The 18,127-nt window shown below is 35.3% G+C and overlaps 1 protein-coding gene across 2 annotated transcripts in view; it reads right to left on the reverse strand.

Moving 5' to 3' along the window:
- LOC150102029 (mitochondrial ubiquitin ligase activator of NFKB 1-like) overlaps nt 1-18,127 on the reverse strand; it is a 54,428-nt gene that overhangs the window by 12,278 nt on the left and 24,023 nt on the right. For both annotated transcript variants that reach the window (XM_090400508.1, XM_090400509.1), the window contains exon 2: nt 8,911-9,119. In XM_090400508.1, the coding sequence (XP_090256634.1) occupies nt 8,911-9,119 (209 nt within the window). The remainder of the gene's footprint in view (nt 1-8,910; nt 9,120-18,127) is intronic.

An 18,127-nucleotide genomic window follows, 5' to 3' on the forward strand; every position in this document is an offset into this window, starting at 1 on the left:
TTAAATACCATGCACTGCAATATCCTTCCCATATAGCAACCAATATGGGATTGAAACTAGTACTTTAGAATAAAAGAACTTTCCAACAAATCAATAAAAAAAAATCACATATCTCAGCTGCAGCTAAGTAAGCAGATAACACCATTAAACTTAAAAGGAACCATGGCAGGTTTAAAAAAAAAAAAAAAATCAGCTAATGCCTTTTTATTCCCGTATACGGGGAGTAGGCGAGGCCATTTAGCCCTATCTAACTTTTAGAGACTGAGTGGGCAGTTCAATCCCCACTGGTACCCAATCAGAGATAGCTGGCCTAAGGCTATCATTAATTAAGCGGCATGCAGTGAAGAGAGACGGCTCAACATGTGCTGCCATCTCGTGGTCCCTAACCCTAACATGATATATTTAATGTCTGAAATAATGTGGGTTCTACGGTCGATTTTCTTGAGTTAACGGGATGAAAAACCCACTTGCCTGTGCCACAGATCGACTAACTCGGGAACTGGTCACAAAAAGGCTTAGAAAAATTTCCTCTAGTTGCCGACTAGATTCAAAATCTTCCTTGAATTCAAAATCTTAGATTCAAAATTTAAAATCTTCCTTCGTGCAGTCAAGCGCTGTGGTGTGGAAATGCCACATCCACTGAGCTACACAGGTTTTACCAGGCCAGGTTTACTCGTACAATTCAAAAAATAATAATAATAAAATATAATAATTATAATACAATAAAATGAATAAAATTATGAACAATTACTTTCCAAAACTTAAAAGATAGGCATGCATCCCGTTAGATTAAGATTAGGGGAATGATGTAGTGTTTTGCACATTTTAAGAAATAGATGATGAAATTTAAATCTACTATAGTGTAATAATGAAGAAACTTCAGCAAAAACAGTCTTTGGAGAAACAGACAATGTTTGAGTGGAAAAATGGGTGAGGCAGGGTTGTATACTGCCTATCTTTTTAATATTTATGGTAAATATAATATGAGAATGGCAACTTAGACAAAGATCCAACTGAAATTAAGATTGGTGGAAGAAAATTAAATAATTTAAGATATGCAGATGATACAACCCTCATAACAGAAACTAAGGAAGATTTTGAGCAGTTGATTCTGTTGGTTAAGAGGGAAAGTAACAAAGCCAGGCTTAATTTAAACATCAGCAAAACAAAAGTGATGGCTTCTGGCAATTTAAATGAATTTATAATAGAGGGAGATAAAATAGAAATCATTGAAAGTTATGATTTACTGAATCAGAAATGATGGTAAATGTGAAGATGAAATTAAAAGAAGGATAGTTATGGGGAAAAACATAATGTTAAACCTGACAAAAATTATGAAAGATAGAGGTGTGAGTAAGGCCATGAAAGTTAGAATTGTCAAAGCAATGGTATTTCCAGTAGTGATGTATGGGTGTAAAAGCTGGATTGTTAAGAAGAAAGACAGAAAGCAAATTGCTTCATTTAAATTATGGTATGGAGGAGACTATTAAGAATCTCATGGACTGCAAGAATGACCAATAAAAAGGTTTTAGAGAGTATAAAAACAGAATACTCCTTGGAGGTGATTATCACTAAACAGAAGTTGATGTACTTTGGACATATTATACAAGTTGATGAATAATTGGAAAAGGCAGTTATGTTGGGAAAGATTGAAAGAATGAGAAGAAGAGGAAGACCACAAAAGAGTTGGATGGACAAAATAAAAGAACATACAACTTGAACTTACAAAGAAGAGCCTTTGTTCACAAGATCAACAAGAGTCAAAAATGACTGGGCGACATATAACAACAACAGTGTAACATCTTTGTCTGATTTCCATGAACTCTATGTATAGTGTTGATGGCAAGAAAAGCAAGGCCTGAACCCTCTGATTCTAGAAATCTTATGTAATCTTGATGTTCTTTGATTCTGATCTTAGCAGAACAGCCAATCTGCCCAAAACAAAGGCAACATGAACAGGGTACTTGACAAATACCAGATAAGGATAGTGGAAGCAATTTATCTTTAGCTGATAATAGAGAAGAAGGTAACTTTGTGATGGTTTGAAAGTAATGTATGGATTGCATGCACAGAGAATATTTGTTATCTGTTCAGAAGTCCCTTTAAGGTACAGAAATCCTCTTCATATCAGATTGTAGTCTGGCCAAAGGAATGATAATTATCAACTATTTTCTGGATGATAGTGGTTTCTTTATATCCACTTTCTGATAAGTCAACTGGCCACTTTCCTATCTCTGTCACAGGTTTATTCTGCATGCCCCATTTCCACTGAGCTTGTATGAAAACTTCCCACATGGAATCACATCAACCGCCTTGGCAAGATCTGAAACTATCATTATCACCAAATTCCTGATATTTACCCTCAGGGAATGTACAGGATTTTAAAGTATCATGATATATCCATTTCTCTTGTCTAACTTTGCTGTCACTTCCAATACAAATTACCAGGATTCTTTAACTAATTGAATAACCACTGTAACAAATCTGGCATGAAAAATTAGTAATAAAAAAAAAATATGAAATAGGCATGAACAGGGAAAGCATCAATAATATAAAATAAAGTATTTGTTATAAATTTAAACACAGTTAAGATAAATAGCAAATTAAACACAGAAATGCACAATAGAATATGCAAAGTTAGTCTACTAGGAAATCATAAATAAATGTATATGGAATAAGAGAGGTTGGTTGGTTGTTTTGGAATTGTGGCTAAAGCAACTGAGGCTATGAGGTCAGTGTAATGTCTGTAAATTCCATATGTTTGGCTCTTTTGACTGTTTTGTGGGATGAAAAACTCAAGTTTCCAGGAAAAAGAGCCCTGATAAAGATTCTTTACATCCTAGACTGGATTTGAACCCAGGTCTTTCAAACCAAAGGACATTGTCGATAATGAATGAGCAAAATAAGAGAAAAATTAGCTGGGCTGAAACACTAGACTAGCAGTATACAAGGCACTGTCAAACCAATTTTAACTATTAGTTCTGAGAAATGGGTTAGAAATAAAAACAGCTAATCAAAGAAGACTGGAGACCACAAATATAAGAATTCTGCAAAAAAATTATGTGAGTGAACAGACGAAGAATAAAGATGCAATCAACTCATACTATAACAAACTACTGAAAAGTCCCTCAAGTCTCTACAGTAAAATGCTAAAAGAAATTCAGTATAGCAAACTATCCAATATGAAAAACTATTCCTATAGTCTCTACAAGTTCAACAATGGGAGTTGACTGTATTAAGAAGGAACCTGGCATTTTTAGCATTCAAGAATATGTGAGCAGAATTAATCTAAGGTAACATAATTACTTAAGCAGACATGAGGAAGACCTTCAGCCCAATTGCCCAAGAAAACCAACATTGCCTGCTAGAGGGCACCGTCAGGACTTTAGGAGAAATAATGAGCTTCCTACTTCTTCCTCACTTACTGTTTGTTGTGCCTGCGTGCACGTGTCTTGTACTTAAGTTCTTGAAAATGGCAACGTGATGTTGTCGAAATATAGAAATATATTAAAATTTAATTTTAATGTATATCCTAGTACGTTGTAATTTCCTTAAATTATATAGTGAAAATGTTACCATAGTTGAAACCCACCATAATAATTACCCTCCTTCCACTCATTTCATCAATTTGTTCATGCATACTATCTCCATCATCTATTCCATCACCTGGTCTATAGCAACACCCAACTATATATTTTGTTCTGCCAGTCTCAATCTCACAGCAAATCGCCTCAAATGAGTTCTTTTTCACTATCCTGCAATACAACTTCAATTCTCCTTGGCTGCAGTTCATCAGCTATCATCAATAACACTCCTCCCCCCATTTTATTCTCTCTGTCCTTCCTGAACACACTATACCCTACACATTCTATCCCACTAACTATATCATCTTCCTAAGATGAAAAGCCAAACGGCTATTTTTTCTGGCGAAGTTAATTAAATTAAGGGGATAAAAATCCCTTATGAGAAAAAATATCAAGGATAGCAAGGGAGCTTGCTCCACCTTTGCTTTGAGTTGCCTTGGTGTTGTACTACCAGGCAGTCACTTACACTTGGATTCGCCGATAGTTCTTCGGCATGAAACTCTTAGATTGTAGTTTTCAATCTTAGAGTTTCGCATACTGGCTGTAAAATAATAAGGGATTTTTATCCCATTAATTTAATTAACTTTGCCAGAAAAAATAGCCGTTTGGCTTTTCATCTTAGTTATAATATAATATATGGGCACACCTTTCTGGCATTCGTATAGTGAAGGTATGTAAGTTCTTTTCACTTAAACTTTGATATCATCCAGGTCTAGCTACTCACTGATGAGACCTCAAAAAAAGGTTGAAACTGGTCTGGGTAGTGACCTCCCCTCATAATGTAAAGCAATATTACATCTAATAAGAGCTGTTTGTTTTTACATTATGAGAAAAAATATCAAGAATAGTGAGGGGGCTTGCTCCACCTTTGCTTCGAGTTGCACTACCAGGCGGTCACTTATGCTTGGATTCGCCGATAGTTCTTCAGCATGAACCTCTTAGATCGTAGTTTTCGATCTTAGAGTTTCGCATACTGGCTGTAAAATAATAAGGGAATTTTATCCTCTTAATTTATGTCATCTTCCATCAGCCATGTTTCACTAATGCCAATAACCTGTGGAAGAGCCAATCAAGGCCAAAAATTCTTCCTTCTTGTTCCTAATACTCCTGGCATTAGTATACATGAAATGCAGAGGTCCCTTTGTCCCACCCCTATCTTGATGCGTTATTCTAACTATCCCATTCCGATTTCTTGTCCTTAGTACTGGCTCGGGTACATTATATACATTCTTACACTCAATTGTCTCACTGATGTCCACATATTCACCACCACCCCCTTGGTAGTTCTAGTTTCCCTGGTTCTGCACATCCATTTTCACTTCATTCAGCAACACTTTTCCCAGTCTCCTGAATGAAACACATTCCTGAATGCTAATAATGTCACGTTCTTTCCTAATATTCTAGTTTTTAATATGATACTGCCACTGATGCCATCTGTTCATGCTCCTAATCTTTCTCAGGACTCTCATATCTGTGGTCTTTAGCCTTTGGTCAAGTATTTTATTACTAACCCAGCTCTCAGATCCATAGATTAAAATTGGTTTGAACACTGTCTTGTATACAGCTAATTTAGCATTTTGACTAATTTCTCTCTTATTCCATGTAAGTCTATTCAGTTGACTTCCTACCATACCAGCTTTGTTGAATCTGTTGTCTACTTCCATATTTAATTTACAGTCTTCACTAAAAATTGTGCCTAAGTAATTAAAATGTTTTACTTGTTCTATAGGTTCTCCATTCAAAATGCAATTGATATTTTGAATGTTTCAGTCTATTTTCATTGTTTTTGTCTTGTTATTGCTGATTTTTATACCAAATTTATTACAACAGTTATTCAATTTAGTCAGGGAATCTTGCAGACTTGGACTGGATTTATTCAAAAGTATAACATCATCTGCATAAAGTAAAAAGCTGAGATCCAATTTTAATATCAGGTTTAATACTGCTTTCCTTCATAATGTGATCCAGATAGATAATGAATAACAGATAGGATAATGTACATCCTTGTCTGACACCAGATTTAATATCAAACCATCTTCCTATACTTCCTTCAATTCTAATTGCTAGCTTACAACTCAAATAAAGATATACTGCTTGATATAATGCCCAATTGACACCATATAACTGTGGCATTTTGAATAACTTTTCTCTTGGCACCTTGTCATATGCCTTTTCCAAGTCTACAAAACTTAAATACAGATCTTCGATATATTCCCATGCTTTCTCGACTATTTGTCGTAAAGTGAAGATCTGATCCTGACAGGCTCTATTTGGCCTGAACCAGCTTGTTCTTCACCAAGCTTTTCTTCCACCATTCTTCGCAATTGTTTCTCAAGTATGTTTGCATAAATCTTGCAAGGAACACTCAGTAGGGAAATACCTCTGTAATTCTCACATTCAGTTTTATTTCCCTTTTTATATATGGTTACTATGAGAGCTCTACTCCAATCTTCTGGAATTCTTCCCTCTGTCCAGGCCTTCTGAGCTACGCAGTGCAGCCACTGCAAGACTTTTGACCTCCATACTTGAGCATTTTTGGTCGAATATCATCTACTCCTGCTACCTTCTACAATTCAGGCTTTTGCCACCTCAAATATGGATATGGATTGCATGGCTGTTGAGTGTCTTTTACCACTGTGCTGTCACTGCTTGTTTCATTTAGCAATTTTTCAAAGTAATTGATCTATATATCAAGAATATCTTTTTTTCCAGTTTTCATGTCACCTTTATCATCTCTAATTCCTTTTACAGCACTCCTTCCTTCATTTCTAAGCTTTTCAAACAGCTTCCAGAATATTTTGCCACCTTCCTGATATTTATTTTCTGTGCTTTCTTACCAAAGCCTTCCCATGACTTTTGTTTAGCTAGTTTTACACAGTGTTTAGCTTTCTTACATTTGTCTCTGTATTCTCTAAGAGACAAAGCTGACTTTCTTCACAAGGAACTTTCGATATGCTTTCTTCTTTTCCTTCACTGCCTCTTTAACTTCCTCTGTCCACCATGGAGTTTTGATTTTTCTATCCTTACAGACTACCTCACCACATGCTTCTCTGGCGGAATCAATCAATGTTTTCTTCATGGCTCGCCACTGAATCTCCAAGGTTTGGTTCCTGTTCTCAAACTTTCATTTTTTCTTGAATAATGTTTGTGTATTTCAGTCTACAGTTCACATCTGAATGCTGCTCAACTTTTATTCTTAAAACTTTCTTACATGAGGACAGATTGAGTGATTGTGAATTACAAAAGTTTTTGACTTTTCTGAAAATGTAATATGTTATCGTTGTAATGTAATTATCCTGTAATGTAATATATTATCCTTGCAACTATATCCTCTTCTGTGAACTAGGCTTTACTAAGGAAACTAGTAAAGAACTTCTCATTTTTATTACTGATAGTGCCATTAGTCATAAGACTTGCCTAATAAGCAAATCTTAAGAATACTGTGCAAATTTAGTAAGCAAATCTTATTAATATGTTATGCATCCATCAATAAAGGGGGGAGGAAATATGAATGTTTTATTACTAGTAATTTTTTGATAAACTTGGTATGGTAAATTACAATTTTTCTTTTACCAAAAAAAAATAAAAAAATAAAAAATCAATTTTTCTGGATATTAATTGCTGAGCCTATGTTTTTTTCCCTCTCCAAAATTGGAAAGCATATAGAGGAATACTGGACAAATAAGTCCCATGCCCAAGATTCTGCACTACATTAGGTTCAAATTTGATCACCTATTTCATGAATCATGTGAAGCCCTATGCCACTATCCTAATCGTAATTGAACAGATTGTATGCTTATCTCCAAGCTTTGGAAAGTGACTGCTGTTAATTGTTTATAATTTTTTTTAATTATTGAACTATGCTTACTTCTTTGAACTCTAACAGTGTTCCCTCCTACTTGTACAGCTGTAATTGAGACATGATAGCATATATTCTGTTCTTGTGTTCATAATTTAAATATTGTAAGCAATTCATCTGCCTTTTTTGTGATTGAAGATCATGACATATTGAGCGAAATATATGAGTAATAAATTCTATTTAGTTTTCCCCTACATGCGTGAAGCCGTTATTTAAAATATTATACTAAATATGATTTCATTTATGGAATTTGCCTTAAGGAGTGAAAAACAAGGAAAAGGGATGTCTTCTTGTAATAGCAAAAGAAAGAGAGAGAGAGTTAAGGAGTCATTCCTTAGATTGTATTGCAAGTGTATTTATTAGAATTTTAATTTTACTCTCAATACATCATTGAAGGAGATGAATATATCACATGAATAATATCACATAAATAGGAAGATACCACACAAAATCTGAAGATCAATGTAGTGAAAGTTCTGTGTTCCTCAAAAATTTTAATGTTTAATATTTATTTAAAAAAAAAATAAAACTATTAAAATTTATATCACTGTATTATATCATGATTGTTAGCCAGTAATCTAAGTCTTGATTTTTAAAACGATTAAAATTTATTTCAACAAAGCATTTCATGTTTTGTATTTCTTGCTATGTTATGACTATAATTACACAATTTAAATATGAACTAATGGGATTCAACTGCATCTTATTTCCATTAAAACTCCAACTCTGTTATATAAAATATTCTTCTTCTTAGGTGGTGGCATCTTCGTATTGAAGGTTCACAATTATGAATTTCCACATCACTCTATTTTCTACCATTCTTTTGATGTCGCAATGAAGAAGAAGGACATGGGTAGAACATCATCTACCCATGTCCTTCTTCTCCTTCCCCTTGTTCTTGTTTCCTCTATCTCTTTCCTTCTAAAATGACTTGACTCGATTCTCTGGCTGACCCTCTCATTGTATGTCCAGCCATTCTCATCTTCCTATTCATGATGTCTCTGACTAGTTGGTTCTTCATGTTCATCATTCATAGCACCTCTACATTTGTTATTTTATCTCTCCATGAGATCTTGAGGGCTCTTCTATAGCACCACAACTCAAATGCTTGTATTCTTCTGATTGTCAATTTATCTATTTAAGATTGACCACACATATGTTTTGATTATTCTTAGTTTTGTTTCGCTGTCAATATACTTTTGCCTTTTGGATTCTGATTTATATTTCTTCTTTCCTTTTCCCAGTCTCTGTGAATATACATCCAAGGTATGTTTCCACTTATATGTTATGACCTAACACCTTCTAGTTTGCTTTTTATTGTACTTCCTTTATTTATTATCATGTATAATAAAATATTAGCTCATCTAAGACACATTAAATTTTACTTAATTCACTTAATAAAATTCTACTGCTTGTGTATAAAAACACATTATGATAAAATTCCAGTATATCAAATAAAAATCATACCAGATTCTAGACAGTGGACTCCATCTGACTTTATGTTCTTTGATTACCTTCTCTTGGATCACACCCTTGATCAATGGATAATGTTGACTTTCAATTGGAGTAGCTAAGGCTTTAACCATACCACTTATTACTGCATACGGAATAGTACCACTTTCATTTTGATGTACTAATTCTTTTAAATTGTTATTAATTTCCAAATTAGGAGCATCCTATAACAGATAATGCACAGTATGAAATATTTTAATTAAAATTTTTAAGTATGACAAAAAGGTAAACCAGGTTTAAGATAAAAATCATCTTGCAAAAATTTCAAACCATTACTTAAAAAAAGAGAGATAACCAAAAGGTTGATTAGCACAAAATGAATACTAATGTCTGCAATGGATTATTGAAATTCACTGAGTGCATGAAGTTCAGCTGAACACTTCTCCCATATTATGCTATTATTAACCATCTATTAAAAATAAAGTGAAATTTTAATATTACAGTAAAATATATGAAATTAGTATAAAATGTTTACAATTGTTGCTGTTATCCATGAATTCAATATGTAGTAAACCATTCTATAAACTTTCATGGGTGGGAGCCACATATATAAAAACTTACTATACAGAAACATGATTTGTTAAACAAAATCTGTATGGAACATTACCAGTATTAATCTATATCATGTGTATGTAACGACATGAATAAACAAATTCAAAAATACTTATATAACATTTATGAAATGTTATGGAAGCGTTTTATGCTTGAGCAGTATGTATGCTGTGAGAGTATATAATTGTACAAAATAGTAGTTTCTGGAAGCAAAGATTAAAGATGTGATTGAGTTGTAAAGCAAAGTAAGAAAATGAAACAGCTTTAGTAGGTACAAATGATTTGAAAAGTGGCAAGTACAGAACGATGGGGGGGGGGGTATCAATCCATTCCATCCATTCATCACCCTCTAAACAAAAAATCTAGTTCTAACAATCTTACTCAAATTTCCTGGGTGATCCCTCATTCTCTCCCTCAATGTCACATATTGAAAAGCATCTTCAGTGTCAATCCACTAAAACTCCTTTAATAACTTATATGCTTTTATCACATCTCCTCTTTTCACCTGTGAAGCCCACAGACCTTCAATCTATTCTCATAGAAGCATTCCATAGACCTGCCACAATGTGTCGTCGCTTGCCTCTGGATCCTTTTCACCACTTCATCCCCATGGAATGCAGATATCAGATCTTCAAACAGTAGTCCAGATGTCTGCAATGGATTATGTGGTCTTATTAATGATACGAGTGAGTTCAGAATATGAAAGCAGCAAGTCTATGCATAGGTTATATAAAAAGGTATAGGCAGGTGTTCAGTCTGTGAATGGAGTAAACAAAATTTGGTAAACAAAAAAAAAAATTTCTTTTTTTTTTTTGTTTACCAAATATTGTTATGCATCATTCATGATATATCATAAATGATGGGTTGCACTTTAATGGATTTGAAATTAGGCATATGTAGAAAATATTGGTCAGTGAGAAAAATGGATGTTGTATTAGGGGAACATGCATACATGTAATTTTGAGACAAGTGAATGTCAGAACAGGAATAATCAAAGAATACTTTATGTACTTTTTAAGGCCATGACTGGAATGGAATGATCATTAAAAATTAAAAGGGTACCTGTAGGCCTAATTGGGCTATTACAGTGCCATCAGGAAGAATGATACAATTAATGATGGGTAAAGGAAATGTGACCAACATAAGTGGAAATAAAGAAATTAATAATGAGCCATGAGAGGAAATGCATTTCAGGCTGTTTAGTGTGAGATACAGGATAACAGAATAAAATACAGGAAAGCCTCATTTTATAAAGGGATTAGGTTCCCAACCCACTGTTTATAAAGTGATAGTTCGTAAGTTGAAAAAAAAATAATAATTTATTTAAATGAGGTCACTGCAAAAACTGACTTCTACAATTAATAATTTTGCAACTGTTATAAAGAATTATGGTTATTTTATAATTGTATGGAAAAATGAGTGGTTGCTTCCAGAGATGTCATTTTCTATTGTACATTCCACTTAAAGTGAAGAGGGATGGTAAAGAGATAGTTAAGATGATAGCACTGAACATTCAGGAAGACATATGAAAAAAGCAATACTTAGGAGATTTAGTAGGAGGAAGATATAACTGATGTACAGTTCGTACAGCATTTCTCAGAGTATTGTGGCCATTTAAATCTCCAATAAATGGTTTGGTTAGCATATCTGCTCTCTAGCCAAAGCTGTAGGTTTAAATCCAACTGTAAGCAATGATGTTTGCTATTGGTGAGAGTTGAATTTCATTGCCTGATGTGAGAACACTACTCAGTTATTATTAAGAGTCAGGGACTCATTGAGGGAGGCCACATGCTACACACACGAGCTTTAATAATTATTACTGAATTCATTCACACTGTTTGCACATACCACATCCAATGGCAATCAATTCCAATCACACACCACCTTATGAGAGAAAAATTTAGCCCTTAACCCCTTCTTAGCAGCATTCATTCTCAGGTTCCAGGGATGCTCTTGCATCCTTTCCCCACCCTCCATAAAATCAAGAATTCCATCTACTGAAATCCTGTATGACTCATTTAGAAGTTTGTACATCTCAATCATATCACCCCCCCTTTTTCTCCTGTTTGTGTCTGCAGTCTACAAATTCTCAATCTGTCTTCATAATCAGTATTCCACAATCATGATATCATTTTTAACACTCTCCTTTGCACTCTTTCCACTATATCAGAATCACAATGGAAACCAGGAGACCAGACATGCACACAGCAGTCCAAGTGAGGTCTTATCAGCATTATAAAGAGGCAAAATGACATCCTTATCTTTCTAATCAAATCCTTATCTTTCTTATCAAATAGCAAGAATACTAAGAGCCCACAACATCAGAGTGGTCTTCAAACCAACCACCAACATCAGACAAGTTTTAGGATCCCCAAAAGATAAAGTGCCATTCTACAAATACCCAGGAGTATATTACATTCCCTGTTCCTGTGGTCTTGCCTACATCGGACAAACTTCACGAAGTTTAGAAATTAGACAAAAAGAACATGTTGGTGATGTAAACCGCAACAGAAGCATCTCTTCTGGCTTAGCACATCATTTCTGTACGTCTAACCACACGATAGATTGGCAAAACAGCTCCATGCCATATCTCGATGATGACTACAGGCATCGTTTATTTAAGGAAGCCACAATAGTGTCAATAACCGGCAGAAACCGCAACAGAAATCAGGGTGTAATTCTAAACAGTTCGTGGAAAAACCTGATCCTCTCTCTCAATCAATCTGAACTACAGCTAGCCAGTAATCACATTACATGTTTACAACAAACACGCATGCGTGATAATGAATAAGAACAATAAGTCCTCTCTGTCACGTGAACATGTAACCTTAGCTACTAGTTGGTTTACAACGTTTTTTATGTTCCTTTCAATTTGCATTTACTAGTTTTCATACCTCTGTAAAATGCCTTGAAAAAGCCAGACAGTTTGCTAGAGCAACTGGTAGGTTTTAATATAAGTTTTATTGTAAACTGGTCTGTATTAATAAAATTGTATTTCTATTCTTATCTTTTGTTTTAACATTGCAATTATCTTTTGAGTTGTATTTGCAATCTTTGTACAAAGCCCCTGAACTTCAACTTGCTATACACTAACACTACAAGATCCCTAGCCCCATCAGTTTCTTCTAACATATCCCACCAATATAATACGACACTGGATATCTAATTGTGCCAAAGTGCATAATTTTGCATTTACTAACATTGACCTGACATCCATTTTCCCATGCCCACAATTATTCAAATCATTCTGCAAGTACTGCATATCAATCAGCATCATTCCTGATTATCCTACCTATCTTTGCATCATCAGCAAATGGCTGTATGTCAAATCCTTCCCTTCATTAGGGTACAGAATGAATAACAGTAGACCAAGGACTGATCCTTGTGGTACACCACTTGTTACCTTAAATCTTGCAGACTCCCATCCCCCATATACAACTTTTGATATCTGTCAGTCAGCCATCCTCTTACCCATGCTAATATTTCATATATCCAAACCCATATTCTTTAATTTATGCAACAGTCCTTCCATGCTATATTCTGTCAAAAGCCTATGCAAAATCCAGAAGTATCATGGTGAATCCATTCACCTTGTCAAGTTCAATGGTAACATTATTATAGAATGTGAGCAAGTTGATAAAACAATGTTCTCTTAGTAAACCCATTCTGTTCATTACAAAGTAAAGATTCATCAACCTATTTCTGAAAACAAGCCCTAACCAATTTATCCAAAATCTTCACCACCACTCCTGAGATACTGATTGGTCAAATAGCGATACATCAGTCTTTGCACCATGATATTCCCATTGCACCCTTGTGCAATGGGAATATCATACATTCTTTCCATTCCTGCAGAATCTTCTCTGACTCAAATTATATGGCCTGGTCAAAAGGAATAGCCAGTTCAGCTGAACACTCTTTTAGCAACCATGCTGATATCCCATTAGCCCCAATTGCTTAATTCTTATTCAGTTTGTGCAACAGCTCTAATACCTCCTCTGCATATATGTGACTTTCTTCATCCAGTGAAGAGGTAGCAGTGAACTCAATGTTGCATACACCAGGTTGATAGCTTGTAGAAAAATGGGCACTCATTAGTTGAATAATCCCCTCTGCACTACAAGAAACACATGTATTAACCACAGTGAAAATTATTTAATTGTAACCAGGACTAAAGAGTGGTTATTAAACCTATGCATTTGCCTCAGAACCCTAAGGATACCAACTATCTGGAGGCATGCCAAAGTGGTGGCCTTTCTGAAACCAGGGAAACCCCCAACCAAAGCAAAAAATTACAGACCTATATCACTACTCAGCAACCTCTTTAAACTCTATGAACGATTAATTTTGAATAGGCTACAACCCCTAATCGAATCCCATCTTATTGCTGAGCAGGCTGGCTTTAGACCAGGCAAATCCTGCATATCACAAATTCTCAACCTCACTCAATATATAGAAAATGGTTATGAGCAAAAACTAGCCACAGGAGTAGTCTTTGTAGACCTAACTGCAGCATATGATACCGTAAACCATCTCACACTCAGAAATAAAATATACAGAATAACTAGAGACTATCGCCTTGTCCTCCTGATCTAATCACTCTTGGAAAACAGATGTTTTTACATGGACCTTGGGGGTAGGAAGAGCCGCTGGCACCACCAAAAAAATGGCCTCCCCCAGGGAAGTGTGTTGAAAAGTAATGGTGATAACACCATTACTTTTCAACACTATTTATCTATGCTGATGACCTTGCAATAGCTACTCAGTTAAAAAATTTCAAGTCCATTGAAACTACTCTATCACTTGCCTTAAATTACTCTATCACTTGCCTTAGTCCAACCACATACTATACCAGCAATCAACTAAAACCAAACCCCTTGAAAACCCAGACTGGCCCTTTCCACCTTAACAATAAGGAAGTCAACAGGAAGCTACAGATTTCTTGGGAAGGCTCTAATATAGAACATTCCTGGAAACCAATCTACCTCAGTGTGACTCTCGATCGCACCCTCTCATATAAAACCCACATAGAAAAAACAAAGGCAAAAGTGAATGCAAGAAATAACATACTAAGAAAGCTCACTTCCTCCAAATGGGGTGCAGACCCTAGCACACTGAGATCTTCTGCCTTGGCCCTTTGCTATTCTTCTGCTGAATATGCCTGCCCAGTATGGTCCAGATCCTGCCATGCTGAAAAACTTGACCCAACATTGAATGAAAGCTGCTGCTTAATTACAGGATGCCTGAAACCAACACCACTAAAAGACCTGTATACTTTGGCTGGTATTGCACCCCCTTCAATTCGAAGATCTGCATTCTCAGCTGATGAAAGAAGCAGACAAATGAATGATGAATGCCACCCACTGTTCGGCCAGACCTCAGTGCCCCAAAGACTAAGATCCCAACATAGCTTCCTGACAACTGTTGAACTACCTAAAAACCTCCCAGAGACAAGACTTCAACAATGGCTTGCACTATATCCTGAAAATAATACTGGTATTCCAACAGCCGAACATCTTCAATGTGGTGCCCACTTGGACTGGAATACTTGGAAAAGCCTAAACAGACTCTGGACGACAGGATGCTGCAAACAAAACCTCATCAAATGGGGCTACCTCACTGGCTCAGACAATTGTGAGTGTGGGACAACCCAGTCCATGGAACACCTTTTTTGTCCCTTTCTTCCATCGCCTTGTGCAAAAGAGGACCTTATATCCTACACAGAAAGAGCAGTTGATTGTGCAAGATACTGGAGGAACATCTGACCATGTTTATTGTATATAAGTTATGTATAGTTTTCTTTTTTTCATATTTAATTATTCCCTGTATAATTCACCTACCAAATCTAAGCTAATCTCATTGTAATGTATCCTAATTTGTTGTAAATCATGTTGTACCACTTACTTACTACTGTACTACTTGTGTTTGGATACGAAATAAATAAATAAATTTCATCCCGAGTATCTTAGGACATCATCAATACAGTAGTTTAAATAATAACAGGAATAACATAGTTAGGGCACATGCATCTTTGGACTCCCTGGAGGTGTCTAATAATAATAATTATAATAGAATCTCAATAAGCATGTGTGAAGTGTTACAGAAGTAAAAAAAAAATATATATATATATATTTTACACAATTTTGTACGACAATTTCACATACTTTAGGAATAGTAAGAACGTCGTTGCGGTTTAAATTTGGACTGTGTAGTAGGGCTTCAGCACTTTCTTTATATAAATGTTCATGTTTATATAAAGATCTATATAAAAGTTTAGACCTTTCCTAATGGATCCTATGGCTTGGATTTTTAATTCCGTGTTGAGAGAGACTAGATTTCTGCGGTTTGAAAAAACAAATGTGGTCTTGATGTTCCAAGATGCGTTTCTGAACAGACCTACCTGTCTGTCCAAAGTAAGACAATTTGCAGGAGCATGGAATCTCATAAAATGCCAGGCAACATCAGAGGTGAGAGTTTGTCCTTAGGAGAAGGCAAGAAGTTGTAAATTTGGTTGATAGGTTTGTAAGTAGTGGCAAAATTGTATTTCTTCATAATTTTAGAAAGACGTTCAGAGATGCCTTTAACGTAAGGTATGGAATCCTATGGACTTCTTCTTGTCCGGTTTGATGTGTGGGAAAGTGACTGATGATTTTTTGAGTTGTTTTAGGATTATATCCATTTAGGATGGCTGTATTTTTGATTACTTCTAGTTCTTGGTTTAGAGATTCTTCAGAGGAGCAGAATTTGTGTGCTCTGGAAACTAGTTATTTAATAATGCCAGATTTCTGAGATGTATGATAAGTGGAAGAATTGTGAATGTAGCGACCTGAAAATGTAGGCTTGCGAAAGACAGACGTGGCGATGGAACCGTCTTCTTTTCTTCATCATCCACCTCAGAAATCTGGTATTATTAAATTCTGCTCCTCTGAAGAATCTCTAAACCAAGAAATAGAAGTAATTAAAAATACAGCCATCCTAAATGGATATAATCCTAAAACAACTCAAAAAATCATCAGTCACTTTCCCATGCATCAAACCAGACAAGAAGTCCATAGGATTCCCATACCTTACGTCAAAAGGCATCTCCGAATGTCTTTCTAAAATTATGAAGAAATACAATTTTGGCACTACTTACAAACCTATCAATGAATACAACTTGTTACCTTCTCCTAAGGACAAACTCTCACCTCTGATGTTGCCTGGCGTTTATAAGATTCCATGCTCCTGTAAATTGTCTTACTTTGGACAGACAGGTAGGTCTGTTCAGAAATGCATCTCGGAACATCAAGACCACATTCGTCTTTTTAAACCGCAGAACTCTGGTCTCTCTTAACACGGAATTGAAAATCCAAGCCATAGGATCTATTGGGAAAAGTCTAAACTGTTACATAGATCTTTAAATAAAAATGAACGTTTATATAAAGAAAGTGCTGAAGACCTACTACACAGACCAAATTTAAACCGCAACAACGTTCTTATTATTCCTTAAGTATGGGAAATTGTCATACAAAATTGTGTAAAATAATTTTTTTTTATTTATTTTATTTTATTTTTTTTACTTCTGTAACACGTCACGCACGCTTATTGAGATTCTATTATAATCATGCGCCCTAACCACGTTATTCCTATTATTGTTTAAACTGCTGTACTGATGATGTCCTAAGATACTTGGGATGAAATATTTACAATTAAATCATTTTCACTGTGGTTAATACGTGCGTTTCTTGTAGTGATGAACTCACCACAGATTTCGTTATATAAGAAAAATCCTCTCTGCATCTGTAACCTTCACACCATCTGCATTCAAAAGAGCTATTCCTTCATATTCATTCTTCCATTTATCTGCAGCATATCAACAGAATTCTTGTGGGTTGTCTTTAGCTTGCAGAACCAGTTTCTTTTCATACTCAGACTTAGCTTTCCGTACACAGTTGTGGTTCTTCTGTCCTGCTGCTTATAATTTTCATAACGGACATCATCGTTATTCACACTGTATTCCTTCCACATAATCCATTTCTTATGAATCTTTTGCTTAATAAGATTACACATCTATCTGACTCCTATCCTATTTATTCTTCAAACTCTCAAGACACATTCTGATATTGCATCGTTTAAGCATTTTTTAAATGTTTCCCATGCACTGTCGACATTCTTCCCATCCAGCAACCAATGCCATTCTGCTGAACTCATTATACACCTCAGTTACTCATAATTTCCTGCTTTGTAGCTTAGCAGCTAACCTTTTCTGAATGGAACATTCATAAACTTAGTAACTTCCCAAGTGAGTACTGCATGATCACTGTCACCAACCAGAGGCAGAATAGTTATGTCTTTAAATGAAACACCCTCTGACACTATAATCAAATCTAACACTCTTTGACCTTGAGTTCGTTCTGTCACATGTTGCTTGAGAAAGTTATCCTGCAACAGCTCAATAAATTCAGTTTCATTCTTCTCATGAGATTTTACTACTACGCAATCAATATTTGAATAATTAAAGTCTCCCATTATGATTACTTTTTTTTTCATGCCCATCGTCTCTATTTGGTGATGCATTTGTTCATCACTAGCAACTGATCCACTAGGTCTGAAACAACACCCCACCATGTAATTGATCTTG

The sequence above is a fragment of the Typopeltis vanoorti genome, chromosome 11, assembly GCF_054136105.1.
Source record: "Typopeltis vanoorti isolate ZY-2024b chromosome 11, IOZ_Tvanoo_1.0, whole genome shotgun sequence".
Lineage (NCBI taxonomy): Eukaryota > Metazoa > Arthropoda > Arachnida > Uropygi > Thelyphonidae > Typopeltis > Typopeltis vanoorti.